We start from the raw sequence: 27,585 nt of genomic DNA, 5'->3' as shown, positions 1-27,585 counted from the left end.
TTTTTTTTTTTCTTTTTCTGTTTAAAAATATATCGTACTCGATCTCTATGAAACCTCGAGTGATTCGATTTCGAACGATGGCGGCCACTTTTATAGCGGAGCATCCCCCTTCTCGAACGACCGACTGGTTAACTTTTGACGAGAGCCTCGAAAATCCTGTCTGGTGGTGCCGTAATCCGAAAGTCTTTGCACGATATCCGACGTGAGGCCAAGGCCTTCCGGATTTGGGCGTTGCCTAGGCTCATGGTTATCGGCGATCTCGCGTCGGAGTCCTCCGCCGATCTTTCCATTCTCGTAAAAGCTGCAGAGAAACGAGCAAGGACGAAAAAACGGGAGAAAATGAAAGATAAAAAAAAGAAAAAAAAAAAAAGAAAGAAAGAAAAAAAAAGTGTAAGCTCGTGGAGGACGAACTTTGTCGTTGGACGGCGTTCACCACGACGTGAAGAGCGGGGGGAGGGGGAGGCATTTACGAAACGCGACCTTGCCGCGAAATACGCGACCAGTCAGTCGCGTATGACAAAAAAAGATTAACGAAACGAGGGAAAGGGAAAGGAGGAAAGATACGAGGTGGACCGATTCCGGAAAGAACACGACCGCCTCGTAAATTATCAGAGCACGCCATGCGAAGTCAAGTTGGATCGCTTCGTTTTCGTAATTCGATTTTTCTTTCTTTTCGTTTTTTTTCTTTTCATTCCGAAAAACGAGTAAATATCCTAAATTAATTACGAATTGTTATTTCTAAACGACGCGCCTCGATGCATTTTCGGTACGAAGTAACGAAGTGGGCGTTAAAACACGGATTACCAATCGTTACTCAATCTAATCGCCGTTCCAAGTAAAAAAGCCTATGTGTATAACGTAATCGGTATCGGTATTAACTTCGATCGCATCGGTATTGATAGCGTTACGTTAACGTAGAAATAGAGATCTGATTACGAGACGGGGATTCGCGCGTATTATTAATTAACGAACGGTCGGTTAATTAGTAGAAATTATCTCGAAATACAAGTGGGCTTCGACCATTATAGACATTTGTCCGTACCTCTTACGATACCTTACGGTGCTATACTCGTTCGCGAATTCGTTCTCCCCCTCCCTTCGTATATCGACGAGACGAGGAGATCAGTTGTTATCGGGCGGGTATCGAAAAAGAGAGCGACCAGGATCTTTCGAGCACGCGGATCCAGATCGAGGCGCGCGAAAGGCCTTGGCAATGCTCTCTCCACGCGCGCGAAGGTACGAAGCGAAAAACGCAAGGACCCTGAATACAACGCCGAGCCGTTGAAGGTAAAACGCGTAAGTGGTAGAGGACAGCGTTCGTTCGAGAAACGAAGCCGGGTCGAATCGGATGGAATGGAGTGCGCGCGTTCTTGGGTGGGAGAGGTCAAGTCGGACGAATAAAAGGGCAGCCGCTCGACTGGTCAAGCATCATTCGACTGTCAGCGATCTCAGCCGCTATTCCCAGTACGAATTTCTCGAGCCGTTTTTCTCTCGTCGAGTAGAAATCATACGACTGCAGCAACCATGTACAAATTCGTCGCTCTGTTCGCCCTGTTCGCCTGCGCCCTGGCCGCTCCAGCACCGGAACCAGCACCAGGCTTCTTGGCACCAGCCGTCCACGCCGCGCCCGTGGTCGCCGCTGCCCCGGTCGCGGTCGCTCACACCCTTCCGGTCGCCACCAGCTACGCCAACACCTACAAAGTATCGGTGAAGAGCCCGCTCGTTGCGGCAGCTCCCTACAACGCCGCCCCCGTGGCCGCCGCTGCCCCGGCCGCGGTCGCTCACACCCTTCCGGTCGCCACCAGCTACGCCAACACCTACACAGTATCGGTGAAGAGCCCGCTCGTTGCGGCAGCTCCCTACAACGCCGCCCCCGTGGCCGCCGCTGCCCCGGCCGCGGTCGCTCACACCCTTCCGGTCGCCACCAGCTACGCCAACACCTACACAGTATCGGTGAAGAGCCCGCTCGTTGCGGCAGCTCCCTACAACGCCGCCCCCGTGGCCGCCGCTGCCCCGGCCGCGGTCGCTCACACCCTTCCGGTCGCCACCAGCTACGCCAACACCTACACAGTATCGGTGAAGAGCCCGCTCGTTGCGGCAGCTCCCGACAGCGCCGCCCCCGTGGCCACCGCCGCCGTCGTCAAGACAGCCGCACCGCTCGTCGCCGCTGCACCAGCCGCGGCCGTGTACGCTCACGCCCCGGTCGTCGCCACGTACTGAATCCACGCAACTGCGACGTCTCCGCATCTCAGCCGTTCTAGTCGATCGTGCTTTTCCCAATCGCGGTATTCTCCTCCCCCTCCCGATCATCTCACCTGGAATCGGACATGATTCGAAAATCAAAGCTGTCGACTATTAATTTTCGTCAATAAATTTTTGCTAATTTTCATTCACCTATGCGTCTTTTGTCATTACCCGATTCTTTCCATTGTTTCCTGGTATTTGTTTTTTCTTTTCTTTTCTTTCTTTCATTTATTTTTCGAAATTTATTAATTTCGAGATCGATCCATCTATGTAAATAACTGTTGAGATCGATAAGTTTACGAGATGAGAAAATTTAGGGATAAAATGTTAGGGAGAAAATGGTTAATCCTTCGAGCATTCTAGAAAGTTCCTTGGCCTCGAGTTTAAGGACGAGCGAAATATGTACCTAGATCGCCCTGCGAACCGGTTACAATCGCCAAGTGGATTTTTGTCGTCCGAACAGGTACCGCCCTTATCCCTTCTTCACGTGGGTGCATCGACACCAGGATTTTACGCAAAATCTCGATGTTTTATTTTTTTCAAAACTTTTAACTTTACGCGGTTAAGCGTTGTTGAAAGCGAATTTTCAGAATTTTATTTATTATTTTTTTTCTTTTTATATCGGTTCAACGTATCGATCATCGTTGAATCGATTTTCGATGGAAGACAATTTTCATTATAACTCAATGGCAACATATTACGTCACAAGTTTTCGACGCCCGCTTATGTCAATCAATCCACGCGATACTCGTTCCGTCCAAGCTTACGTTTCGATTTTCGTGCCTCGACAATTCTATTCTCCGTTCTATTCTTTGTCCTTTGTGAAGGATTCTCTCGATCTAAAATTAAACGTTACATCTTAACTCTTATAGAAGAGTTTTCAGCAGCGTATCGAGCAGCGATTACATTCGATCGTGCTGCCTGCACCGATTTAATTAAATTTCGATCGAAATCCTTCCCGTTCTTTATTCTGGTCAATTTTTCTGGTGGAGCTGGTAGTCGGGGAAAAAAATATTCCCTAAGATTTTTCATGCACGCCCGTTCAAGGTGAAGCCACGTTACAGGATAAGTCCCGCCCCTGAAGTCAAAGAGGAATACAACAAACATGTGTAAGGAACGAAGACGGGTTTCCTTTTTACGGCACCTCCAAGATCTCTATAAGTAGGAGAGATTCCCCTCGATCCACGGTCAGAAATAAACGAGCTTTTGTGCGCGCAAATCTCATCATGCTGAAATTCGTGAGTAAAACGAAAAATTTTCCTTTTTTTTTTTTTTTCTTTACGCGAATCATTTACTTGGATCTCGTAGATATAATAATTTTCGCGTTAACCTCCCCCTAAGAAAAGAAATCCTCGATTCCTTCAGGTCGTTCTCGCTGTCGCGATCGCCACGGTTGACGCCGCTCCAACGTCCTCGTTACCAGCTAAAACGGAGAGTCCGCCAATCCCGACACTGCCTGCATTACCGATTTCTTCCGAATCAGCCGCAACGTTGGCACCGCCACTCTCATCCGCATCTGCCAAATCTCTGAGCATGATGGCCGACGTAAAAACACCAGCCTCCACGACCAAACTGGCCAACTTGGCACCCCTGGCGACACCACTAGCCGCGGCACCCATTCTCTCACCTTTACAGGTCTGTAAAGTTGTTCGATCGAGCAGCTACTCATCCAATCGTTTCTCGTTTCTGTTACACGCGCAAGGTAACTCTGTTTCCTTTTTTCCAGATCTCGGCGTACGCTTACGCCTTGCCAGTTTTACCTCCGATAGAAGTGGCGGCAGCACCTTCCACTTACTCGATCGAACAGCACGGTTATCGTATTATCTACTGACGTCACTCGTTCTTGGATTCGGGCGGTAACTGGATCTAGCCAGTACCAACGTGCAGAATACGACTTCTCCCTTCTCATAGATTATTCTCATGTATCTTATATCGATAAATTTGTTCGGCAAACCACGAAATATATAGTTAAATATCAATTCGTAAAATCAAAATGTTCGTTCAAATATTCGTACCTCCCTTCCTTGCCCACTTCCTTAAACGTGAATCGAAATCGAAAGTGAAAATAGACATCGCTTTCTCTGCGCCAACTCTTTCAGGCGTGTCATATGAAAACGATGCGCGAGGAATAATAATATTCATCTATGATAATACGTAATCTTTAATTTAATGTTTAGAAAAAAGAATTTTCGGTGTAAATATAATTCGTAACGATTTCGATATTTGCCTCTTGCCTTTTCCCTCTGGTTTTCCCCAGTACTTTCGAAAATGCAAGCGGATTGCGATTTCACTGTGAATCGAAGTCGATTGATCAGTTGGCACGCGTAAAATCTTGAGGGTTATGAGAAAGAGAGAGGGTGGAAAATCCGCGTTACGTAATCATCTATGCAATATCGTATCCGTTTCCAACATTTCACAACTGTTCGCAAATTAATCCGAATTTGATCTTTACTGTTGTCGAACTCGCACAAATTTAATATATCGATACGATCTAGCATTTAAGTTGATCAATTTTTTTCTCTTGAACAAACAACAGAGGAACACACTTTCTCCCGGATCTCGAAAGCATTATAAAGGAACGGAAGTGCTGCGGAAATGGTACATTGAAGAGGCGTTCGAAAACAGCTTAACTTTTTTTAATTTCATCAACATCACATTTTCGGTATCGAAAATTCGAAGCTTTCAAACACGGAACGTTTTCGTAGTTGAATCAATCGCTCCTTTACTTTCCCATTTTCAAGGCAATAGGAGGAGAAATTGTTAACTTTCTTATAATGCTTTCTCGCGATTCAATAATTATAACGTCGAGTTTAGATATATATATTTAAATTGTATTAGAATATCTAATAAACTTGAATGAAATAAAACTTTTTTCTATTTTTAATTTTATTCGAAATCTCGAGCGGAGTTAAGTTATCTCTTTCGATAATTAATCCGATCAAATTATGCGTTGATTTTAGATTAACTCTTGTTTATAAAGGAGGAGACTTTATAGATGACGTTACGTAAAGCTATTAACGAAAATCCCCAGTTATGCAATACGGTTGCGTAGATTTGTACGCACCTACGTCGCTCGTGTCGCGTCATCCGTCTCTCGACCCCGATCCACCGCTGAATTTTTATTTTTTTTTTTTCTTTAATTAACAAAATTAAACTTTTATAATATGCATACATTATATTATACATATAATATACATATTCTCGATCTGCATCAACGTCATTCCCCGCGCTACGAAATGTGAAAAACTGAATTCATTGACCTTTGCTTAACAATTATTTATCGGCGAAAAATCCCATGAATATATTTACGAAAAATACGTAAATATATATATTATCATTTCAAAATGATAATTCGTCGCTTTTTGTATTTTTCATAGCGAAATAAAAGGAGAATATGACCTAGGGTATTACGCGATCCGATGCGTGTTGAATTGGAAAAGCACGTGGTGTGGCGCGAATTTCACGCGAGCTGAAAGAATACTCGGCGCGACTCGAAGAACCTATTCAAAACGGATGTCCGGCAAGCGTGAGTCACAAGCCCATACCCCACTAGTGGGTTGTTGGTTGTTGGGGTCTCAGCATCTCCGAAAGGGACGTCTATATAAGATACGAATAGCATCGGTGAACGCACAGAGTAACCTCGTTCATGGAGAAAGCGTTTGGTTAGAGAGCGAAACTCGATTCGTCGAAGACGCATTTCGCTGTCAAGTTGCGGATTATAAAAAAATCTTGGATAAATTTTCGTTGCGACGTGAAGAAGATAAGGTAAGAATTAAACCAAGATCGTTTCGTCCTTCACTTTTGACTTTCCTCCTCAACTTTCTCCCGTTTTCGTTTTCACTTTTACACAGACACTTAACACAGACAGTTTAAAATTTTGGATTATTTTTTTTAATCAGAAGCATTGTTATACATATACATTCCATATTTAATATTCGTCGAACGAAGTAGGGATACGTGGAAATACCGCGCAAATATTACGCAACAACTTTCACCCAAGTCGAAAATTTTCGAAAAGAAGACGTACTTGGAAAACATGTGTTTCCTACGTAGGCGTGTAAAAGACGCGCAAAGACCTGCTTGGCGACTTTCTCCCAACATCCTCTCGCTTTCGTTCGGTTGAGGTTTGTCGGTCGGTCTTCACTATTGTTCCAATATCTTTCGTCGCCGCTCGCTCTTTCCTCGCTCTTTAAAAAATTTCTATCGGACGAGTTAATATCGTTCGACGGGAAAGAGAAAGAGAAACGACACAATACAATCTTTCGTCGATTTTTCTCCTTAGAATAATGCTGAGGTTCGTTTGGTTACTCGGAATAGTCGTTCACACTTTTGCGACGCAAATGCCGGTGAATAATCCCGGTGAATGGTCATGGCAAGCCGATAATCCCGAGAATCCGGGCAAAAGTGAGGCACAAGGGAAAAGAGCTACTTTAGACAGCGATGGAGATGTAAATTCGAACATAGAAATCGTCAATCCTCCCAACGAGCAACGATCCGTAAGTAGACTAAGAAAGTTCTTACGATGATCTCTCTCTATAATTATAACGATCGTATTATTTTAAACGATGTGCCTTCTATAGGTAGAATCGGTGATCGACGAAATTCTCGTGTCTAATCGGCAGGGTCGCAACGTCGAGGGTTTCGATCAATTGTACGCAGACCCGGAGGTGAAGAACGCACTTCAATTGGGAAACGAAACGATCGCTCGTACGTACATCAGGGATAAACTGTGCTCTCTAGGATTAATGAACGTAAGTGTATTCTGGATGGATTTAAATAAAAACTCGATCGAAAAAAAAAAAAAAAACAAGACCCGTAAAAATGAAAATACGAATTATTTAGTGCGACAATATCGAGGGACGTCGGCCGTATTACTCTCCTCATCGTGGGATATATCCGCAAGATATAATTTACGCTCAACCCGTAACTATCAAACCTGTCGGCAGACCTCTGCCAGCCATACCTGTGAAACGACCATACACGCCTGCCATAAGACCGCCTGGATTTATTTCCTCCGGATCACCACCGCCAGAAGTGATTTACGGAATTGGTGGTGCGCCTCATCCACCTTCATTTGTCTCCTCCTCTTCTTATCCCGCGTTTAAGAAACCTGGTTATCCCTCATTCTCGTCGAGACCTGTATACGAGGCAGGAGTTGCGAACGAAAATTTCGAATTCGCAGGCAACGGTCAATTGATCGATAAAAAGCAGATCGCGTTGAGACCGACGATCGGCTCGGAAACCGTTCAGCAACATGTTCATCATCATTATCATCACGCGAATGGTGGCGCAACGATCGGTGGCGTCCCTTCGTCTCTTAGTTACGGTGCTGGAAATATAGGAACGAGTTACGATATTCCCAACTCTGGAGTGCTCGGTGCCGGTTTTCAGGACTTGGATGATTATAAAAAGGCGTTCAAAGTAAAAGGGACAACGAGCAACGATGGTTCCGTGTCGGCGAGTAGCTACGCTGAAAGATATCCCGTATACGAGAAACCGATGCAAGACTTTGACTTGCATGCTAAGGCGGACGGTTATAAATCTGGCAAATACTTTTCACCGGGCAACTACATTTCTCCTAACGCCGTTCAATCGTCTTCCAACGATTACGTTACTTCTGGATCGACTAGCAGTTATTATTATGGAAACAACGAAGGCTTCGACAATGATTTTTATACGGAGGATTGCGTCTGTGTACCGTACGGACAGTGCCCAAGGGAACAAGCAGGTCGTAAGGACGATTTATTCCTTCCCATCGATCCTCGAAATCTGAACAAGAATATCGAGGCCGAATCTACGGAGGACACAGCCGCGGTGGTGATAGAAAAAAATACGAACGAAACGTTTACCGTCGGGTCGAACGATTTTCAAACTATTACACGGAAGGATGAGCAGCAAACAGAGGAAACGAACAAGGCTCGAAACAAGAGGGAGACGACGACGACGACTGATGGCGAATCGGTAAACATCGAAGGAAGAAAGAAGTCTAATGGTGAAGGGGTAAGAATGTTCAAGTTTTGTTACTTTTTTTACTTATTAGAAGTTAACCACTAGATAGAATCGTTGATATTGTCGTCGTCGTTTCGTTTCGAATAGCGAAAGTCAGAGGGCAGGGTCCCGGGTTTTTATATTTATACGAGTTATAATTTCGAACGAATATCGAATAGCGTAACGAAATAGCAAAATACGGAAGGTATGTCGGTCTCTATCCACGACTGGTTCGACTCTCTGGTTGCAGAGACTCGACGCTAGCGATCTGGACTCTTCGAAATTAAACCTCAAGCCGACCTGGGGAATCAGTTTCGGTCTACCGCAAACCGGTGGCCCGTACCCGATCAACCCTTACGGTAGCAATGTCCTGGTAAATCCATACAGAGGGTACGGTTCGACCGATCAAGGCATAGATTTAGGCCTGGTCTCCGTGAATCCTCTGCTTGCAGTACAATTCACCAAAGACGAATACGGCGAAAAAGTGGTAAAACCGTTTGTCAATTTTCACGTAACGCCTAATCGGAATATCGTGCAGAAACTCGGGCATCTGCTCTCTCACAAGAAGCAAACGCTGTTCGAAAGTTATGGACCTTCGTATGCGCCGCATTATTATCCCCTCAAACCTATCGAGTTTTACGAGAAACCATATTACGTAAACCCACACGATCCTTTATTCCATCGTTATACGAGTCATCGTGAGACACTTTATCCCCATCGATATTCGGATTACTATCGAGATGACGATGACGATTACGATTACAATTACGATTACGAGGATAATTATCATGGTATCGCGCGTAACAATGATAAAATATCTATCGATCATGCGAATGGATCTACGATTCCAAAACAAACTGGTGGCAAAGTTTTATTTCCGAATAGAAGAAAGCGTGACATACAGTCTGAAGCGAGAATGGAAACGAAACGTATAACAAAGGTAAATATTGGCGATCGAAATTGAATAAATCAAGGAGACAAAATTTTTAAACATTTGATATGTTATACACGCAGTATATATATATAAATAGATATAATTCATTTATAGTTAAACTTCTGACATGATATATATATATATAAAAATTTGATTTTTTTAACAGAGACAATACGCAGGCGTTGGATCAGCTCGAATTTGTGGTCCAGGTTATGTTTGCTGTCCGCAAAGGCAACCATCGAGAAAACCACGACCCGGTCAGTGCGGAATCAGGTATACTCAAGGAATCAATGGAAGAATTAAAACTCCTTCTTACGTTGACGGTGATGCTGAATTCGGTAAGAAATAGATTTTTAAATCTCGATCTCGTGTAAAGCCAACAATTAGATTTAATTCACTTATATTCGATAGGTGAATATCCCTGGCAAGTAGCGATACTGAAAAAAGATCCAACGGAAAGTGTATACGTATGCGGTGGCACTCTGATTTCTCCTCGACATATTCTCACGGCGGCTCATTGTGTAAAAACTTATGCGGCACGAGATCTTCGCGTTCGACTAGGAGAATGGGATGTAAATCACGATGTTGAATTTTATCCCTATATAGAACGTGATGTAACAAATGTCCACGTGCATCCAGAATTTTATGCCGGCACTCTTTATAACGACATCGCGATATTGAAAATAAATCATGAAGTCGATTTCCAAAAGAATCCACACATTAGTCCTGCTTGTTTACCGGACAAACGCGATGATTTCATTAGAAGCAGGTAAGCATTTTATTTTTATTTATTTATTTACTTACTTTTTTTACATTATTTATATTTACTCACTTATTTCGTTCTTCAAAGTTCACTTATTTCGTAATTTCGTTCTTTCAAAATTAATTTTTCATTGTGGGAATAATATAGATGCTGGACAACTGGTTGGGGTAAAGATGCATTCGGAGATTTTGGAAAGTATCAAAATATTTTAAAAGAGGTTGATGTCCCTGTGATAAGCAACCAAGCCTGTGAACAGCAAATGAGACGAACAAGATTAGGTCCAGGTTTCAATTTACATCCTGGATTTATTTGTGCTGGCGGAGAAGAAGGAAAAGATGCTTGCAAAGGTGATGGTGGTGGACCAATGGTTTGCGAACGAAATGGTCGTTGGCAGTTGGCAGGAATTGTATCATGGGGCATTGGTTGTGGACAACCTGGTGTTCCTGGAGTTTATGCTCGTGTTTCTTATTATCTTGATTGGATTCAACAAATTATTAATCGTTATTGATTCATTATTAAAAAAATCATTCGCTACCTCCAATATTTGGATCATATAATTTCATTCATTATTTCGATTTTATTTAAACACATCCACTTTGTTATGTTTCAATTGAACTTTTAATTATAATTTTAATACAATTTCATCATAACTCGAAGATTCAAAGATTTTTACGATAATTATAATTTATAATATAATTATAATTTATAATGTTATAAGAATGTATGCTAAGATATAGTATACTAAGTAAATTAATTATAATTATTATTTTGTAAACGATTGATAATTATCGTTTTTTTCGTGAGTAGTGATTCGAAGTAAATTCGGATCGTTAAGTACTGCATTTTATTTGCAATATATTTGTTATATTTTGTTCTAATAAACATTGTATAATCTCATTATTTCCTTTCTCATTACTTTCTTTTATTTATTAGAAATATTAATCATTGTTCAATATGAATTTATATTGCATCATAATTAAATTTTTAATATAAACAAAAAATCTAATTTACATTTAAAAAAAAATGTCTTATATCTATAATTAATTTGCTGGATAATATAAACAATATATTATTCATCATTATCAAATACTAAATTATAATATGATAATTAATTTTATAGGAAAAATTAAATTTTTAAATTAATTATATTTCAAAATTAAAGAAAACACTATAGCCATGTTACGATAAATAAATTAAATTAATTATGTAAGAACAAGAAATAAAAAATACTATTTTCATGACTTCTGAACTAAATTTTTTAATCTTCAAGAGCTCAAATTAAAGTTTATAATTATATATATATATATATATATTTATAAAATATTATAATTTATAATTATAAAATTAAAATATTTTGGGATTATTATTATTAATATTAATTATATTTATATATTTTCTTCTGTTAAAAATTAGAAAAATATTTGGAAAATTATTCAAAAAATTTACACTACTATTTTGCGGTATAAGCAAACAACACTAATAGTCATATAATAAAATAAAAAATTACAAATGTTTTGACTTCTGAATAAAATTTTCTATTTTTTAAAGAATACAAATTAAAGCTGTGACACTTATAAATAGTTTGAAATTAACTGTGATTCATTATTCTTTTTTGTTTGAAAATTATAAGTGTCTTTCAAAATTGTACAAAATTACTTAAAATTAAAGACCGACGCCATCTTTTGAGTATTTCTAGAAATATATTTTCAGCATTCAAGACTAGCGCTAATCCTCAATTCTTAGTTTTTCTTATCTTGTTTCGAGAAAATATTTTAGCATTCAGAAAATGGCGCTGATAATCAATTCTTATTCTATCTCTATCCTTTTTCTATTATATACTATCCTTTCTTTATGTATTTCATTTGCGACATTCTGAAGATGGCGCTGGTTTCTGAATTTTTGTCTTATATCTGTCCTTCTTCTACTATTTACTCTCCTTGTTTATATTTAACAAGAAATCTAACCTTATTTCAGTGAAAAAGAAATTAGCCGATTTTAAAAACAAAAACGTACTGAGTGGTCAAAATATGGTGATAAAATATATTGGTAGAACGCATTCTTTGAAAGGCAAACCATTGTGGGAAATATTAGGAAATTTGAAGAACAATGGCGTAGGTAGAATGGTAATACGAAGTACTCAACAAAGGTATCCTGAAGCATCCTATATGAAAATACTTAAAGTTGCAGCATTACCGGATACTTCAAAACATTTTCATGTACATTCTTCTTCCTTATAATGATTAATACGATAATTATAATGTAATAATTTAAACAAAATTTGCCAAAATTTTGCCAATAAAAAAAATTCTATATCCTAGGATCCGCGAAATGTTGTAGTATTGGTCGAGCAAGTTTTCCGAGGTAAAAAGCTTTCTACACCTGTACAAATAGATACAGTGACATATAAGCCAGATTATATATTGATTCCTAAAGATCAAGAGGCAAATTATATAAACAGAACTCAACAACCAACACAGAGGATCATGCCAAGAACTACAAACTTTCCACCTCTTTTGAAAGAAATATTAATACGTCAAACAAAAAATCTGAAAAAAGAATCTTCCGATTTAAAATTGAAACTCAAATATGCCCCTTTAGGTATTAAAAACTATAAAATCGCTGAAGAGGGTGAAACTCCTACAGTTAATGTTGATATAGGATTAGGAAAACCAGCAAGTCCTAGTTTATATACAAATATTAAGCAAGAGAATATATCATGAATATAATTTTATATATTCAACGAATCTTATAATATAATAATAAAAATAAAATATTTTTTTAACTAGGATGTTACCCTTTAGTATGATCTTTAAATAAAAGATTTTCTTTGCTCCTGCAACTTTTGTGCTATTGATCGATATTTTTCACATTTAATTAAAGCTTCGCGTTCATCTTCTGAAATATCTGTAAAAAAACAAAATCTTAATACCATATTAAGAATCATATCATTACTAATATAAATTTCAAATAAAACATACGTAAAAATTTTTGAGATTGTAGAATATCATTTTTGTCAAAGAGATTTTTCATCGCAATATCCTGTAACGAATTAAATGTAAAATAATTGATATAATTAAAATAAGATACAATATAATACAAGTTTGAATGAAATAAAAAATTATATCTTAAATATATTTCTATTTTTTAATTATACCAACCTTCCAAAATTGTCTCATTTCTTGAACATCCGTGCGTTTTCTTACAAGCCAACCACGAATGTATCTTTGTATGTGCAATGCCGCTTTATCCTCGGACCATAACCAAGATTTTGGATAATATGGCCTAGGACTAAAGATAAAATAAATAAAATGTATAAAATTTTTATAAAATAAATAAAATGTATATTTTATATATATATATATAAAATATACTATATATAAATATATATAAATATGTATATATGCATTTGAGATTTTTTACTTACTTAAGACGCAAATAATCTTTAAATGATGGAATTTGGAATACATTTAGAGGAGGTGAAAATATTTTCGAACGACGTGGATTACGATTCCACAGAATCTCTGCGATATAATCGATACCATTAAAACGACATTTTTGTACCTATTGATGATTTATTTATAACTATTTATAGGTATTATTAAATATTTGAGTCTCGAATTTAAATTTAAATTTAAATTAGGATTTAAATCATTATTAGATCAATTTAAAAATTACATACCCGAAGAACATTTTGTTTAGATGCTTCGATAAGTGCTTCTTCCAATGCAGGTATTAACAACGAAAATATTGTTTGATCAAGATAATTTGAAGGCAACAAATCATTTTTTTCTTGGGTAATGATTTTCTTTTCCTTTTTTTTTTTTAAATATTTAGAACAATCGCAATTATTAAAATTATTTAATAATGAGCCAGTAACCGAACTTGACTCAGATATTTCATTTAAACATTCTTTTTCACAAATATTCATTTCACAATTTTCTTTCGATGGTATAAAATACCAATTTATATCAAAAATATTTTTCTATTCGAATATTGTATGGTATAATTCAGAGAGAGAAAGAGAGAGCAATGGGATAATTGAATACACGAAAATCATTTGTCAACCATTAATGATATAGCAAACCGTCAAATAACCAGCAAGATCGATTTTTCGATCAAAATTTTTATTATGGAAGGTTTGATAGAATTATTGTAAATCTTTAAAACAATTTTAAAGATTTTTATGAAATTAATCTAAATGCCTGCATGCAAACCATGGTGTCCTTTGGTAAAAATTCAACTAAAAAAAATAGGTATAGCTTATGTTCATCGTTCTTTATTTGAAATATTTTTACTTATCTTTGCTCTTCAAAATAATTAACACAATTTCCAGCTTCTGAAGCACCATGGATTTTAAAGAAAGATCTTCCTCCAAGTGAAAAACCAATTATTGATAAAAAAATTTATGAGCCACCAGATATTAAACCTGATATTAAACCAGATATCAGACCAGATATTAAACCAGATATTGAACGAGTTATTGAATATGAATATGATCCAGAAAAAGTAGCAGAGCTTCGGGAGTTTTATGAATTAGAGCCTACAATCAAAGAAGAAGATGTGGTAGAGATTCCTAAAATCAAAAAAGAACCAGAAATTATAAAAGAATATCCTCCTGAGGTCGCGGAGGTTAAAAAAGAATATCCTCCTGGAGTCCCCGAAGTCGTAGAGATTAAAAAAGAATATCCTCCTGAGGTCCCAGAGATTGCAAAAGAATATCCTCCTGGAGTCCCAGAGATTGTAAAAGAATATCCTCCTGGGGTTCCAGAAGTTGTAAAAGAATATCCTCCTGGAGTCCCAGAGGTTGTAAAAGAATATCCTCCTGGAGTCCCAGAGATTGTAAAAGAATATCCTCCTGAAGTCGCAGAAATTATAAAAGAATATCCTCCAGAAGTTCCAAAAATTCATATAGAATCTGCTACACAGTGGGACATAGACGAGGGTAATTACGATGTACATGATTAAAAATATATCGAAAAATGATAAATCGAATTCGAAATATATATATAGCTAAATTTTTAGAAAGACGTGAAAGAATAGAAAAAATAAGAAAAATATATAATAACGTTTTGATTTTTCCAGAAAAAGTGAAAAAAATGAAAAAGATAAAGCGTGTGGATAAAGAAGAGCCTGTATTATTTCCAGAGGAATGTGATCCATTCTGTCCTCGTCGTATATCGCGAAGTAAGTATATTTTATTACATATTGTTATTATTGAATGATAAGTATTAAAATATTTAATGATTTCTATAGAGAATAGAATACGCAAACTTGAAGAAAGGCAAAGCATCATAGATTCTTATTTGTTAAATAAGGGTACAAGTTATTTCGATGATATTTGTACTTGTTCACTTTCCTGTGTTATTCGTGCCTTAAAAAATGATTCTTTTATCAGAAGTACATTAACATCTCTCGCATTATTTGCAGTTGGATTGAAACTTTGTTCAGAATTAGATGCATGGTATTTACCAATTAGGTTTTCATAAAATTAAATCGAAATAATAAATACAAGTAAATTATTTGTGTAATTAACTCCTTTTGTTGTTATTTTCTTTTGTTAATATAAATCTTCGTTTAACCATACATTTACATATTTTTTAAGAAATAATTTTACCGAAAATATATTTTCAACAATTAATAATACATCGTTAATTTATGAAGAAAATAATCTCGAAATAAAAAAAACTGCTCCAGGTGAGGCTCGAACTCACAACCCCGGCATTGCTCACGATTCACTGTCTTATAAGTACCGTGCGCTAACCAATTGCGCCACTGGAGCTGTTGAAAATATTTCTCTCTAAGAACAATTTTCAGCACTTCTATTATTGAATTGAAAAAATATATTATATTATAAAGCATTGCATTTACTTAACTATAGTTTGCTGTTTATGATGTCAAAGAAGAAAATTTTACTAAGAAAAATGTATAGTTCTTGTGAAAAGAAAAACTTTTTATGATTGAAAGCATCGATAAACTACATTCATGTGTAAGTACATATACATAATAGATAGATAGTATAATTTGTAGGCATATCTTGTTGGCACATCGAAATATTCAAATATTATATTAAAAATTAATAAAAAGTATCGAATATTTTTTACCATTTATAAAATTATTCCAAAAGAGAAATAGAATGCAAGTATGCTATTATCACAAATATTTAATAAATTTTATTTTTTTCTATATCTTTTCTTTTTATATATTTTTATATATAAATTTTAACAAATAGATTAATTTAATTATTATAATTTATATAAAAAGAATATTTATAGAATATGTTATCGTGTGTATATCAATATTTTCATTTAATGTAATAATTAGTATGAATTCGTGATAAAAATAATTCAAGATCATTTTATTCTCAATTTTTTATTTTTTTAATTTCATTAATTTTATATTTTACAAAATTTTCTAAAACAATATGCAAGTAAATATGTAAGTATATATAAATTTGTAAGTAAATAAATTTTTTTTCTTGCTTAAATTATTTAATTGATATTATTAATAATTAAATATTTTCTTCATAAAATAAATTAATACGATAATGTTAATAATTTTAAATTAATATCAAGTATAATATATGACAATGTTACGTCAAAATATAGTGTTAAACGCTGTGTCTTTTGCTTTCTTATCGTGAATTTTTAGCACGAAAATACAAACACATTTCTCATTATATTTCATTTTAATTATAAATTGTGTAATTTTTTTTTAGTTTATTATATACATGGATTTTCAAGTATATGTGAAAAATAATGTCAAATGTAATATAAATATTATTTTATATATTCTAACCTCTAATTATTATATTGTTTTCTTTTTGTTCTCTTCTTTGTAAAATTTTATATAATTTTTTTTGTATAAATATAATTTTTTATATAATTTTAATATAGTATAATAAATGTTTAACAAAAGTACATTATTTTAGTATTATTCATTTTTTTTATATTTATCATGATTATATACTTCTTAGATATAATAAAGAATGAGCTGGTTTGATGCCACCGGATTTGCCAATTTGGCTAAGTCTGCTTTGAAAGAAGCTCAGAAAACAATTGATAAAGCACTAGATATCAAAGATGAGGATCAAAAACCATTGGAAAGTCATACGGAAGATACATCAGATTTTTTTGCATCATGGGGATTAAAAAGTGATGTTCATCATGATGTTCAGCCACATCGTGATAAAATGAAAGAATCCAAACAAGAAGCTACAAGTAGTATATGGGGTAGTTTTACTGGATCATTTTTTGAATCACCAAAATTTAATGAAATGGATCATAATGCAAAAGCTAATATTCATTCCAAATCTTTACAAACTACACCTATTGAAAATGAAAAAAAACTTGTATCTTCATCATCATTTTCAGAAGATTATAAAGTTAAATCATTGAATCCTAGAAAAGAACCTAAACAAGCAGAAATTTGCAAAGAGAAAAATATTCATGATCAAAATGTTCTTAGTCAAGATGTTAATACATGTAATGATTTAAAACAAATTTCATTAGAAACAATTGATACAAGTATAACTTTTGCCAAAGATGATAAGGTTAATGATTCAAATAGTAATATAAATAATTCTAAAATAGTAGAATATTCTTTAAAGGAAATGAAAGATATTAATAATAAAATGGAAGATGTAAAAATGAGATTTGAAGACAAAGAAACTCGAGAATATGATTCAGATTCTCCTATCTCCACATCCAATAGATTATCCTTTGTATCTCCAGAAAATGATAAGAAAAGTTTGGAAAGTGTTGAAATTCTTGGTTCTCGATCGAATACTGAATATACTACATCTCCCGATTCAGACAGTTGTTCTGTTAGTAATCTAGCCAGTCCAGCTACAGGAACTAAAGTTAATTCTGAATCTGTAGAAATTTTACCAGATAGTTTAGTAACATCCCCAAGTTCTGTGGAAGTGTTAGGAGATTGGAAAAGTGATACCAGTCCTTATTTATCTCCCATAGATCAAAAAAATTCTGATTCATCATCTATTTTAGATCGGGATGATTCAGTGACTCCGTGTTGGGATGATATCAATGTTCCACAACTTATAAGTAAAGAAAATGTGATAAATCCATCATCTTCTGATATTTCGCCATATGAATCTCCAATGGAAGAAGTTAAAACATTGCATGAAAATTTATATATAAGCAATATGGATGAACAATCATCAACAGAAACATATCTAGGAATCGAATCACATTTACATAAAAGTCTATCCAGTGGACATTCAATGAAAGTTTTATCAGAAAATGTAGAAACAATACCTTATACTGATGAGAAAGATGAAGTAAGCTTAGCAGAAGATTCTTATACTTCTACATCAGAAAGTACAGTTATAACAATGTTAGAAACACTTCAGCAAAAAGAGCAAGTGAAGAATAAAGTGGAAATACCTACTAGTGTTTCACCAAATGATAAAATACATGATTTATGTTTAGATAGTAAACTAACTTTAAAAAAAGCTAATACAGATACAAAACTTGATTTGAATCTTGATTCTTTAACTGAAAAACATAATTTACATTTGCCAATTGAAGCAATTACTACACAACCGATTCGTAAGCCAGAATATTTTGATGGAGCAGGTAAAATATCTGAATCCGATCGAAAGAATTTCGATCGATTAATAAATTCTACTATAGAACCTGCAGAAGCAGAACATTCTATTGAAATTACTTATCTATTTAAACCAGAAAAGATAGAAGTTTCAGATCAAGTCTTAATTTCAACAGATTCAAGTTGTGAAGGTACTTTAATAGAGAGTAGTTCAGAAGAAAATCCACAATTGATTCATAAATCAGAAGGAAGAGTTTTACAAGCACCCTTAAACTCTAGTTCCTATGTAAAGACAATGTTAGAAGATGCAATGATTGAAAAAGGAAGTGAAATTATTGAGGCAGAAATACAAGGTACGGAAATGCCTCGAGAAAATTCTCCTATTTCATCAGAGAGGTATTATCTAATATATAAGTCTTTACAATATAATTATAATTATTTCAAATATAAATTTGATTTTATTTATTGTAGTCGATCTGATTTAGTAAAAATTGGGTCAGATCAAACCAGTGGTCATACTAGTGGAGATGAATTGGAAACTACTACTTCTAGTGATATCGAAATTATATCCAGGTATAGGTATGACTATAAAATAATAATTATGTATAATTTTATTTTATAAAACTGTATATATAGTTTACAATTATAATCAATTTTTTCCGAGTTTAATAGCAAATAATTTCTTTTTAAAAAAGTCCAAACGGTGATTCAAGTTCTATACAATCACGACAGAATTTGGCAAAACTGCAATCAGCAAAAGGCGGCGATCTTTTATTGAAAACATTAAAAACTAAAGGACATTCAAGGGAACTGAGTGAAATTAGCGTAGGATCTGATGAAGCAAATGTTGAAATTGAAAAATTATTAAAACGTATACAAGAAATGACAGAAATATTAGAAGCTAGAGAATCAAAACTTATTGATGTTAGTAGAATGAATATGGAATTGCATGAACAAAATAACAATTTGAAAAAGTAAGTTCAAAAAAGTATGTATGATTAAAGAATGTATAGTTATTCTTTTATTTCTTTAGAATATTATTATGATATTATCATAATTTTTTATTTATATCTTTTTCCTTTTTATATAGACAACTTGATAACTTTGAAAAACATGCAGAGCAAAACCAAAATATAAATCAAATTACTGATGAATATACGCAACGACTTTCTGCCTTAGAAAGAAAATTTCAACAAGCAATACGAGAACGAGATTCATTAAGAAAAAATTTGGAACAGTTGAAAGTAGAAGCAGCTACACGTTTATCGTCTCAAGAATTGTCTACTTTAAATGCTGAAAAAGATGAAATTATTAAGGAACTCAGAGAAGAAGGAGAAAAATTAAGTAAACAACAGCTTCAACATAGCAACATTATTAAAAAATTACGTGTTAAGGAAAAAGAAAATGATGCTTTAGTAAAAAGTCAAAAGTACATAAGTAACATCTTTCTTTTGTTTTCATTAATTTAAAAAATAAAAAAACAAATAGCAGATATTATTAAAAAGTTATTATATATAATATTTCAACATTCAATATATATCATAATTATTACAGAGAACAAATAGAAGAACAAATTTCAGAATTAGAACGTTTAAAAAGATCATTGCGCGCAAAAGAAGAAGTTGAATTATCTCAAATAGATGCTGTTTATTCATTAACAGCACGAACAAAAACATTAGAGAAAGAAATAACAACATTACAGAAACAATTAGAGAATATGATGCATAATGCAGATACTTATAAAAAAAATTTAGATACTACAAAAATGTTAGTAAAATAATTTAATACTTATAATAATATAATATTTATAGCTATATATAATTATGAGATTATAATCTTTTAGGGAATTATCTGAAACAAAAAAGATTTTAGCAGCAACAGAAGTGGAATTGAAAGAAGCAACAACTAACGCTGGAGAATCGTGTCAATTATTTGCACAAGTAGAAGATTTAAAAATTAAATTAAGAGAATCTGAAGAAATGCATGTTAAGTAAATATCTAATTATTATTCATTTTAAATAATGCCTAATTTATTTATTTTCTCTTTTTTTATATTCTATATAGAAAAGAAGAATTTCTAAAGCATGAAAATAGCGAATTATTAAAACGCTTAGAAGCGGCTGAAGCCAGAAGTGAAGAACTTTCAGAATCTGTATCAATGGCCACAAAACCATTATTGAGACAATTGGAACAACTTCAAGCAAATTTATTACATAAATCTAATACTTTTATGAAACAGGAGAAAACATTGTCAGAAAAAAATATTGAGTTGCAGACAAAAATAGAAAATTTACTCGAAACAGATCGTTATCTTAAAGAGGAAAATATTAATTTAAAGTCAAAGATATCTCAATTAGAAGCTAAATTTACTGTTAAAGAAAACGAAAGAAAGCGATTACAAGAATTATATGATGAATTAGTGATACAAAAAGAAAAATTTGTTGAACAAAATATGCGGTAAGAAAATGCGATCTTTGGTTTGGAAACATTTTGTCTAATTGTAAATGAAAAAATCGATGGAAACACAGTTGTTTGTAGGCAGCGACAAATGATAGAAACTCTTGAACAATCTCACTCTGCAGAAATAATGGAGTTAAAAAGAGAAATTGTTGCGTTAGAAAATAAATTATCTATAGAAAAAGCAGCTACAGATGCAGAAAGAAGAAAAAATCATGCAATGTCAGAGCAACAACAAAATATTGAAGATAATGAACGACTTAGCCCTAGCACTAGCACAGAAGAAGATTCTGTAAATACTATAGACAGTATTTGGCCGGTAATAACTATACGCATTAATTAACAATCTCACTCCTCACTCACATCTTATTTTTTTAAATAAAATGTTGAAAAATTTCTTTTATTTTTTTTCTTTTTTTTTTCTTTGTTTCAGTTATATAATTCTACTGCTGAAAATAAACCTGAAAGTTATACAATGACATTTGATAGTATCAGAGCAGGATCTAGTAGTACTTCTATATTTGAGAATTTGCAAGCTCAACTGAAACAAAAAGATGGTATATATTTAAATATATACATATATATATTAATAGTAAACTATATTTATTTTGGTAAATTGAAAGTATTAATTATTCGCTTGAATTTTTAGGTGAAATTCAACAACTTCAATGGGAATTATCGCGACGTAATATAGAAAGAGACGTGTTAAATTCAGAATTATCTACATTAACTTTAAAAATAGAAGAATTAAATGTTAAAGTTATGAATGTTGCAGTTTTAAATGAAAGTTTACAAGAAATACAAACTAGATATGATGCATTATTACAAATGTATGGTGAAAAAATGGAAGAAAATCAAGAATTGCGTTTGGATCTACAAGATGTTAAAGAGATGTATAAAACTCAAATTGATCAACTTTTAAAACGAGATACTTGAAATTTTTCGTAAAATAAAATTTGATTAAATTATTCAATACAATAAATTTAGAATTATGAAAAAATTAATACTTCATAATGATATAAATATTATCATAAATTTCCTAATGATATTACATTGTGTTGTAATGAAGTTGTTGAAGTTTAAGAGAAGTAAAGGAAGAGACTGATGTGAGAGAAATTGTATTAGTTAAAAGATTTAAAGTTTCAGATTTAACTAAATAAAATAAAATTATGTTTGTTTATATTTTATATAAACGTTCATTTTACAGAAAATGCTTTCAGAAAATTCGAGATTTTTTTTCATTAAATTTGCAGATTTGAATTTCTGTAATTACATTACTTCACAAATTAATTAATTTAGCTAGAATTTTAAGTTAATAATAATTCGATTAATTAAATCATCAGTTTTATATAAAATTGTAAAATGCAATATGAAATTTGATTTATATTGCAATTATCATTATTATTTCATTAGTTGTTGAAATTAATCATTATGCGTACATTTATGCATATACATATACTGTATACAATTTGGGTAAAAGAAACGTGACATAAAATGTAATATAACTTTAAAGTTTTCACTATTGTAATATAGAATTGAATTATAATATAATTTATTAAAGAAAAATTTTTCTTTATTAAAACCTATATATATATATAATTTTTATTTCACTGATATAACAATAGTTTATGATTTTAATCGAGATAGGAGAAATGAAGGTAAAAATTTTAGACAAAAATATACAATCTGTATTTTAAGATATTCAATTCGGAAATTGAAATAAAATAAATTAAAAGAGAAAATTATAGAAAATAATTTCGACAAGCATCAAACGATGATATATAATCAAAAAAAAAAGACAGAATAAGAAAAAATCATTGTACATTAAATAGAGGTCTAGAATAAATGAATAGTAGACATGATTGTTTCTCAAAAGTGTAATTAAACCAAAGGGAATACATCTTTTTCATAATTTTTATACATACCATAAATTTTATTGATTATAATGTACGATTCTTTCTCTCCCTCTTTCCCTTAAGAAAAAAAAAAAAAAAGAAAAAAGGGAAAACTATAATCAAGCATCACTTTGATCACATTTTAATATGAAAAAGAATAAATTTTGTATCATATATATTTGTAATATAATTTTTTCCCGACATTCTCTTTCTTATAAACTATTGTAGATTGATGACTGATTATTATGAACATTATATTATATAATATTTGTGAAATAAACTTGCAGTAAAGAATATGATGAATTCTACCAAATATAAACATAATACAGTAAATTGTATGATTTGAACAATTATCGATTGAAATTTTGGAAAAACATGTACTCCCACTTCAGGAAAAAAAAGTACAAATGCTGGTCATGATGAGTTACATTAATACCGAGTAGCGAATACGAACACGAAAAATACGCTTTGTTTTTCATCCAGCATCTCAATAATGAATCTCTTTTACCTTATACGCGTCTCGACAGTGACATATCGTTCTTGGTCCCGCTTTAATTTTCCAAATATGTCTTTTTCTTGAATGTTATATACATTCTCTTCCAAGATTAATTTATAATCATAAAATTCAACCAATCGATACGTTTGCTAAAAGAAAAAAAAATAAGAAATAACAGATTATTAAAAAAAGAGTTTCTCATTTGAATGAATACTTGTGTGGCAGTTAACGTGTCACCATCGACGCGTTAATCATTATCGAGCTCCTCCGCATCATTGTCAAAAATTTCTCTTGTTACTTCTCATCATTTTAAAGATGCGGTAAATTCTATATTTTTTCCAAATCTAATATCAACATTTAAACATTCAAGCAATATATGTAATTAGATTGTTGTCTCTGATTCAAAATTGTATGTTGGTTTATATTTTCTTCCTTCAACTTTCAATATGTTAGACAAAGCATACTCTGATGCTTTGTCTATAATAATATGCGCGCATATTTCTTTTAATTCTGTTTCTTTTGTTTCTTGGCTACTGTATGTTAGTCTATTATGACCAGACAAAATTGCTTTATGAAGGAAAATACACAAAGATTACGTTGACAGAAAATGGGAAAGAAGAAACTTTGGATCAGATGGTATGCATTGTTAACAAAAGATTTTTGAGATAATCATAGAACCGGTGCCAGAATCAAAGTTCGATCGTAAATCGCGCAAAAATTTCTCAGTATGCAAGTGCGCGCTGCCGAACTTAAACGGCATCCTTACAGACATGAACTTTCTCTTTCAGGTGGCAACGAAGATGTACTTCACACCTGATCGGACAGAGAGCTGTCTCTATCGAGCATAGAGCGAGGAACGGTACGAAGTCGAGTACCGAGTCTAACGAGCATTAAACCATCGACGCGAATGCGTCAATCTTTTTTCCTTCAGACCCATGGTGTCCAACCCTCATATAAAAGGGCTAAATTATCGGTGCTCTGAGCTTCACGTATTACATATTCCACTTGTTCAGCCGTTGTATACTTTCTTGTTGGATGAGGATCACATCCTTCAAGCTTCATTCGTACACGATGCCAAACATTTAATGCATACGCATTTCGCTCTTGAACAGCTGTAAAAAAGGGAAAAAAAATATATGTATATATAAAAGAAAAAAAAAAGAAAAAGGAATAAAAAAAAATTTAAATAATTTAAATAAAAAATATTTAATTAAATTAAGCTTACCTTTGCCTGTAGTTGGATCTCGAATTGGTGGTATTCCTTTTCTAGGACTATAACAGACACCCTCTTGTCTCATTAATTTTCCTTTCTTCTTTATCGAACCAAGTATTAAATTTTCGGTTTCACTTTCTCGCTCACGTTCTCTTTCTTTTTCTTTATCTATTTCTCTTTGTTTTTCAGATATTTTTGGATTTGTTTTCTTTTCATTGGCAAACTCTAATAATTCATTATATAAATTTGGTGCTACAGTCGCCATATTCTCTAATTCTTCTTTAATTGACCTTCCTCTGTTTGCATCTAAACTATCGGATTCAAGTTCCTTTACAATCGCCGATATACTTTCTGTGAAAGATCGATATGAAGAAAGAAATTCTTGTAGGCCATCAATATTCTCTTGTTTTACCATAGTGCGTAATAAAATTCGAACATCTGACATTAATCTGTGATGTTCAGTTAATACACTTTGTAAATTTGATACTTGTTCTCTTAAACGTTCTTGAGCAGAAAGCAAACCTTCTTGTTTTTCTTGTAATTTTTTTTGTACATCAAGTATTGCCTCTGAGATAAATCTTTCGGCCTGCTTCAACCAATTCATATCAACATTGCTTTCCATATGTAATAATTCGACAAGGCTCTCTTCAATTGCGGTTACAGTTATATTTAGATTTATCGTCAAAATACAACTTTCTTCCCAATGTTTAATTAGTTTGACAAAATTTGTATCATGTGTCACACTTTCCGATGTTCTAGTTCTTAAAGCTTCATAATGTAATATAGAATTACAAGTATTAATAACGCTAGTCGCAAGATTATGTTGACGAGTTAATTTTTCACAAGATGAAAGAACTGCGTTATCGAATGCAGACATAACTTCTCCGAGAGCAGGATTCGCTCCAGCAGCCCATTTCAATCGTTGCACTGCGCTAGAAACCAAATTTTGTTGTTGATCTCGTGCTTCGCATACACGAGATTGTAAAGCAGAAAGTGCTGTTGCTGTTTTTCGGAGTTCTAACATGAATCCAGAACGATCTAAAAATAAAAATATATAGAATAATATAAATATTTAAAAACAAAAATACATAATTCTGATAGGAATTAAAAAGAACTTACTCAAAGGATTCATTAAATTAACGTTTGATCTAATCAATAAACTGTCTTCGTGTAACCAGTGATGAGCTGTTAGTTGTAGCTGAAGTCTCTGCATGCTAGCTCTAGCTACTTCAACGCACTGTTGAGCGAATTTGGCACTCTGTTTTCTTCGCCAAGCACTTTCTAAAGTACTACTAAGTGCACTAGCTTGAGCAAGAACAGATCCAGAAAAGAAACCTCTTTTCAAACAAAGATCGACGACTTTTCTACATAACTCTTCTATAGAAACTTTACTTTCAGCTCCAATATCTCGCTGTTCAATTTCAGTAGTTACGCTTAAACCCATTCTTTGTAATAAAAAGCAAAGTGCAATAGCTAATGTTTGAGAGGTAACACCAAGCAACTGTCTTGACACGTAATCCGCTGTAAAAATTCTTATAGGTTTATTCAATCTTTCGTCATCATAAATATTTGCTAAACCGCCCTTGAATGCAGTTGCAATATCTCTGCACATCATAAAAAATTCTTGTATAGTGTGCAAACGTTTAACTAAAAATATATCCTCTAATACTTGACAAGCTGTTTTATTGAATATAGGTGCGGACATTTCTTTTGCTTCCCGAATCTGATCAATTTTTCTCCAAGATGGAGGTATATCCAGCGTATTCAAAGTAGCAATTAACGCGTTACCTTCCATCTGAAGCTTTTCAAACAAACCATTGAAACCCATTAAAAGCATTTGACCAGGCGTCAATGTTTCATCTTGATTCGGTTCCTGAATTTCGGCAGGTCGAGATAATAACGCTTCGAATCTTAATCTCATATTATTTACAATACTTTGTATCATTGCATGAGGACTTTCCATCTCCATAACAGTAAATCTTAAATGCATTTCCAATTGACCTAAGATTTCACTGAGAGATATACCAGATGATACAATTATTTCAGTTAATTCTCCTATCATTCTAATTACAGTTGGTTCTTCTGTTATGATCGTTTTCATTGCTTCAGGTAAAATAATTGTATGAAAATTATAATTAAGTTCTTGTAATCCTTTATATATACAATCAGATCCTCTTAAACATTTTAATATAAGAGATATTTTAGGATCATTATTTGTTTTATGACCTTCAGGTATTAAACTGACGAGTTCAGCAATTAACGATGACATTAAACGCATTTCGTCTAAAAACCAATCTCCTTCTCTAGATGTAAGATCAACTAAACAATCTCCTGCACATTTAGCAGCACCTTCCATAATTAAATATCTTTTATTTAGAGCACAAAGTGCAGTTATATTAACGCATTCAAGTGCCTTTTCTGCTCCTTTTTCTCGTCTCAAAAAGCTTTGAATTTGTACTCTTGATTCACCATATGTTTTTTCTATTCTAGTAACTGAATCTGGTAAACCTTCTGAAACCATTCTTTCATATGCTTTTTTTAATCTTTCATTTGCTTCATTTAAAATTGCTTGCATCTGATAAGAAAATGTTATTATTTGTTGAATTTGTTGATTGTTAGGATTTTTTATTGGATCAAAGGTATTCTCAAATTGCATCATAACTTCGCGACAAGTTTCGACACTTCCAGTATTTAAAAGTTTATTAGCCCAACCATGATAAAGTACCGTACGATGTTGCGACATATTACTCAATGGATACAGACTGCAAATCGCTGAATATTGACTCAATAAATCCAAACAATTTCGAATTAAAATAGATTGTTGTGTAGCTAATTGAGTTAATTCATTTTCTGATTGTTCACATTGAAGGATCATTTGACTTTGCCCAGCATTTTGTAAGAATTCTTTAACAAGATCAAAAACTACGTGATCCTCTTGATTTGTAGAAGTTCCCAATTCTGCTAACCACTGTCCTAATTGTGGACCACGTACAGAAGAAAGTGCCATCTAAAATTATAATATAATAATAG

At 33.5% G+C, this 27,585-nt stretch overlaps 5 protein-coding genes and 1 non-coding gene across 15 annotated transcripts in view; 3 read left to right on the top strand and 3 right to left on the bottom strand.

The window, feature by feature from the left end:
* The first annotated feature begins 3,407 nt into the window (after nt 1–3,407).
* LOC116185190 (flocculation protein FLO11-like) lies at nt 3,408–4,223 on the top strand. Its single transcript, XM_031509027.1, has 3 exons — nt 3,408–3,482; nt 3,610–3,879; nt 3,971–4,223. Exons 1-3 carry the CDS (start codon nt 3,471–3,473, stop codon nt 4,073–4,075), a joined length of 387 nt encoding a protein of 128 aa, XP_031364887.1. The 5' UTR covers nt 3,408–3,470; the 3' UTR covers nt 4,076–4,223.
* A 1,648-nt stretch (nt 4,224–5,871) lies between these two features.
* On the top strand, nt 5,872–13,053 carry LOC102676508. 2 transcript variants are annotated; one of them, XM_031509025.1, is made up of 10 exons: nt 5,879–6,009; nt 6,527–6,740; nt 6,825–6,995; nt 7,087–8,244; nt 8,483–9,172; nt 9,333–9,504; nt 9,578–9,935; nt 10,077–10,429; nt 11,919–12,145; nt 12,248–13,053. In XM_031509025.1, the coding sequence occupies exons 2-10, from the start codon at nt 6,531–6,533 to the stop codon at nt 12,647–12,649; spliced, it is 3,741 nt and encodes a 1,246-aa protein (XP_031364885.1). In that variant the 5' UTR covers nt 5,879–6,009; nt 6,527–6,530; the 3' UTR covers nt 12,650–13,053. The 2 variants fall into 2 exon arrangements, with proteins under 2 accessions (XP_031364884.1, XP_031364885.1); XM_031509024.1 differs by lacking the exons at nt 11,919–12,145; nt 12,248–13,053 and having other exon boundaries at nt 5,872–6,009; nt 6,867–6,995; nt 10,077–10,829.
* On the bottom strand, nt 12,777–14,604 carry LOC116185189 (IQ domain-containing protein K-like). The gene is made up of 4 exons (XM_031509026.1): nt 13,609–14,604; nt 13,354–13,490; nt 13,088–13,217; nt 12,777–12,968 (listed from the first exon to the last, which is right to left on the bottom strand). Exons 1-4 carry the CDS (start codon nt 13,855–13,857, stop codon nt 12,870–12,872), a joined length of 615 nt encoding a protein of 204 aa, XP_031364886.1. The 5' UTR covers nt 13,858–14,604; the 3' UTR covers nt 12,777–12,869.
* Nucleotides 14,605–15,615: 1,011 nt separating this feature from the next.
* On the bottom strand, nt 15,616–15,708 carry Trnai-uau. Its single transcript is given in 2 exon segments — nt 15,616–15,651; nt 15,671–15,708. It is a non-coding gene; the product is annotated as a tRNA-Ile (tRNA).
* LOC102672389 (TATA element modulatory factor) lies at nt 15,690–22,118 on the top strand. Of its 7 annotated transcripts, none has more exons than XM_031509021.1 (12): nt 15,692–15,915; nt 16,903–18,523; nt 18,671–18,890; nt 18,966–19,073; nt 19,190–19,468; nt 19,585–19,923; nt 20,049–20,261; nt 20,338–20,484; nt 20,559–20,951; nt 21,033–21,270; nt 21,385–21,508; nt 21,601–22,118. In XM_031509021.1, exons 2-12 carry the CDS (start codon nt 16,915–16,917, stop codon nt 21,885–21,887), a joined length of 3,957 nt encoding a protein of 1,318 aa, XP_031364881.1. In that variant the 5' UTR covers nt 15,692–15,915; nt 16,903–16,914; the 3' UTR covers nt 21,888–22,118. The 7 variants fall into 7 exon arrangements, with proteins under 7 accessions (XP_031364883.1, XP_031364881.1, XP_006612751.1 ...); XM_031509022.1 differs by having other exon boundaries at nt 15,693–15,915; nt 18,966–19,067; XM_006612688.2 differs by having other exon boundaries at nt 16,903–18,890.
* Nucleotides 22,119–22,813: 695 nt separating this feature from the next.
* The window catches only part of LOC102672054 (serine/threonine-protein kinase SMG1), a 15,571-nt gene continuing 10,799 nt past the window's right edge, over nt 22,814–27,585 (bottom strand). For 2 of the 3 annotated variants that reach the window (XM_006612686.2, XM_006612687.2), the window contains exons 14-16: nt 25,675–27,562; nt 24,568–25,593; nt 24,068–24,454 (exon numbers count right to left, since the gene is read on the bottom strand). In XM_006612686.2, the coding sequence (XP_006612749.1) occupies nt 24,270–24,454; nt 24,568–25,593; nt 25,675–27,562 (3,099 nt within the window). In that variant the 3' untranslated portion in view covers nt 24,068–24,269. Of the gene's footprint in view, nt 24,455–24,567; nt 25,594–25,674; nt 27,563–27,585 lie in introns of all 3 variants that reach the window. The other variant, XM_006612685.2, reaches the window with a different exon arrangement.

This window comes from Apis dorsata, unplaced genomic scaffold (genome assembly GCF_000469605.1).
Source record: "Apis dorsata unplaced genomic scaffold, Apis dorsata 1.3 scaffold_118, whole genome shotgun sequence".
NCBI lineage: Eukaryota > Metazoa > Arthropoda > Insecta > Hymenoptera > Apidae > Apis > Apis dorsata.
This window is presented reverse-complemented; position numbering and strand designations above follow the sequence as displayed.

Coding starts and splice junctions, on each gene's coding strand:
- LOC116185190 (XM_031509027.1), top strand. Junction 3,880..3,970: donor CCATTCTCTCACCTTTACAG/GTCTGTAAAGTT, acceptor CCTTTTTTCCAG/ATCTCGGCGTACGCTTACGC.
- LOC102676508 (XM_031509025.1), top strand. CDS start 6,531: ATGCTGAGGTTCGTTTGGTTACTCGGAATAGTCGTTCACACTTTTGCG. Junction 8,245..8,482: donor AGAAGTCTAATGGTGAAGGG/GTAAGAATGTTC, acceptor CTCTGGTTGCAG/AGACTCGACGCTAGCGATCT. Junction 9,505..9,577: donor TGACGGTGATGCTGAATTCG/GTAAGAAATAGA, acceptor TATATTCGATAG/GTGAATATCCCTGGCAAGTA.
- LOC116185189 (XM_031509026.1), bottom strand. CDS start 13,857: ATGAATATTTGTGAAAAAGAATGTTTAAATGAAATATCTGAGTCAAGT. Junction 13,491..13,608: donor CTAAACAAAATGTTCTTCGG/GTATGTAATTTT, acceptor AATCATCAATAG/GTACAAAAATGTCGTTTTAA. Junction 13,218..13,353: donor AAAGATTATTTGCGTCTTAA/GTAAGTAAAAAA, acceptor TTTTATCTTTAG/TCCTAGGCCATATTATCCAA.
- LOC102672389 (XM_006612688.2), top strand. CDS start 16,915: ATGAGCTGGTTTGATGCCACCGGATTTGCCAATTTGGCTAAGTCTGCT. Junction 18,891..18,965: donor TCTCCTATTTCATCAGAGAG/GTATTATCTAAT, acceptor TATTTATTGTAG/TCGATCTGATTTAGTAAAAA. Junction 20,485..20,558: donor TCTGAAGAAATGCATGTTAA/GTAAATATCTAA, acceptor TATTCTATATAG/AAAAGAAGAATTTCTAAAGC.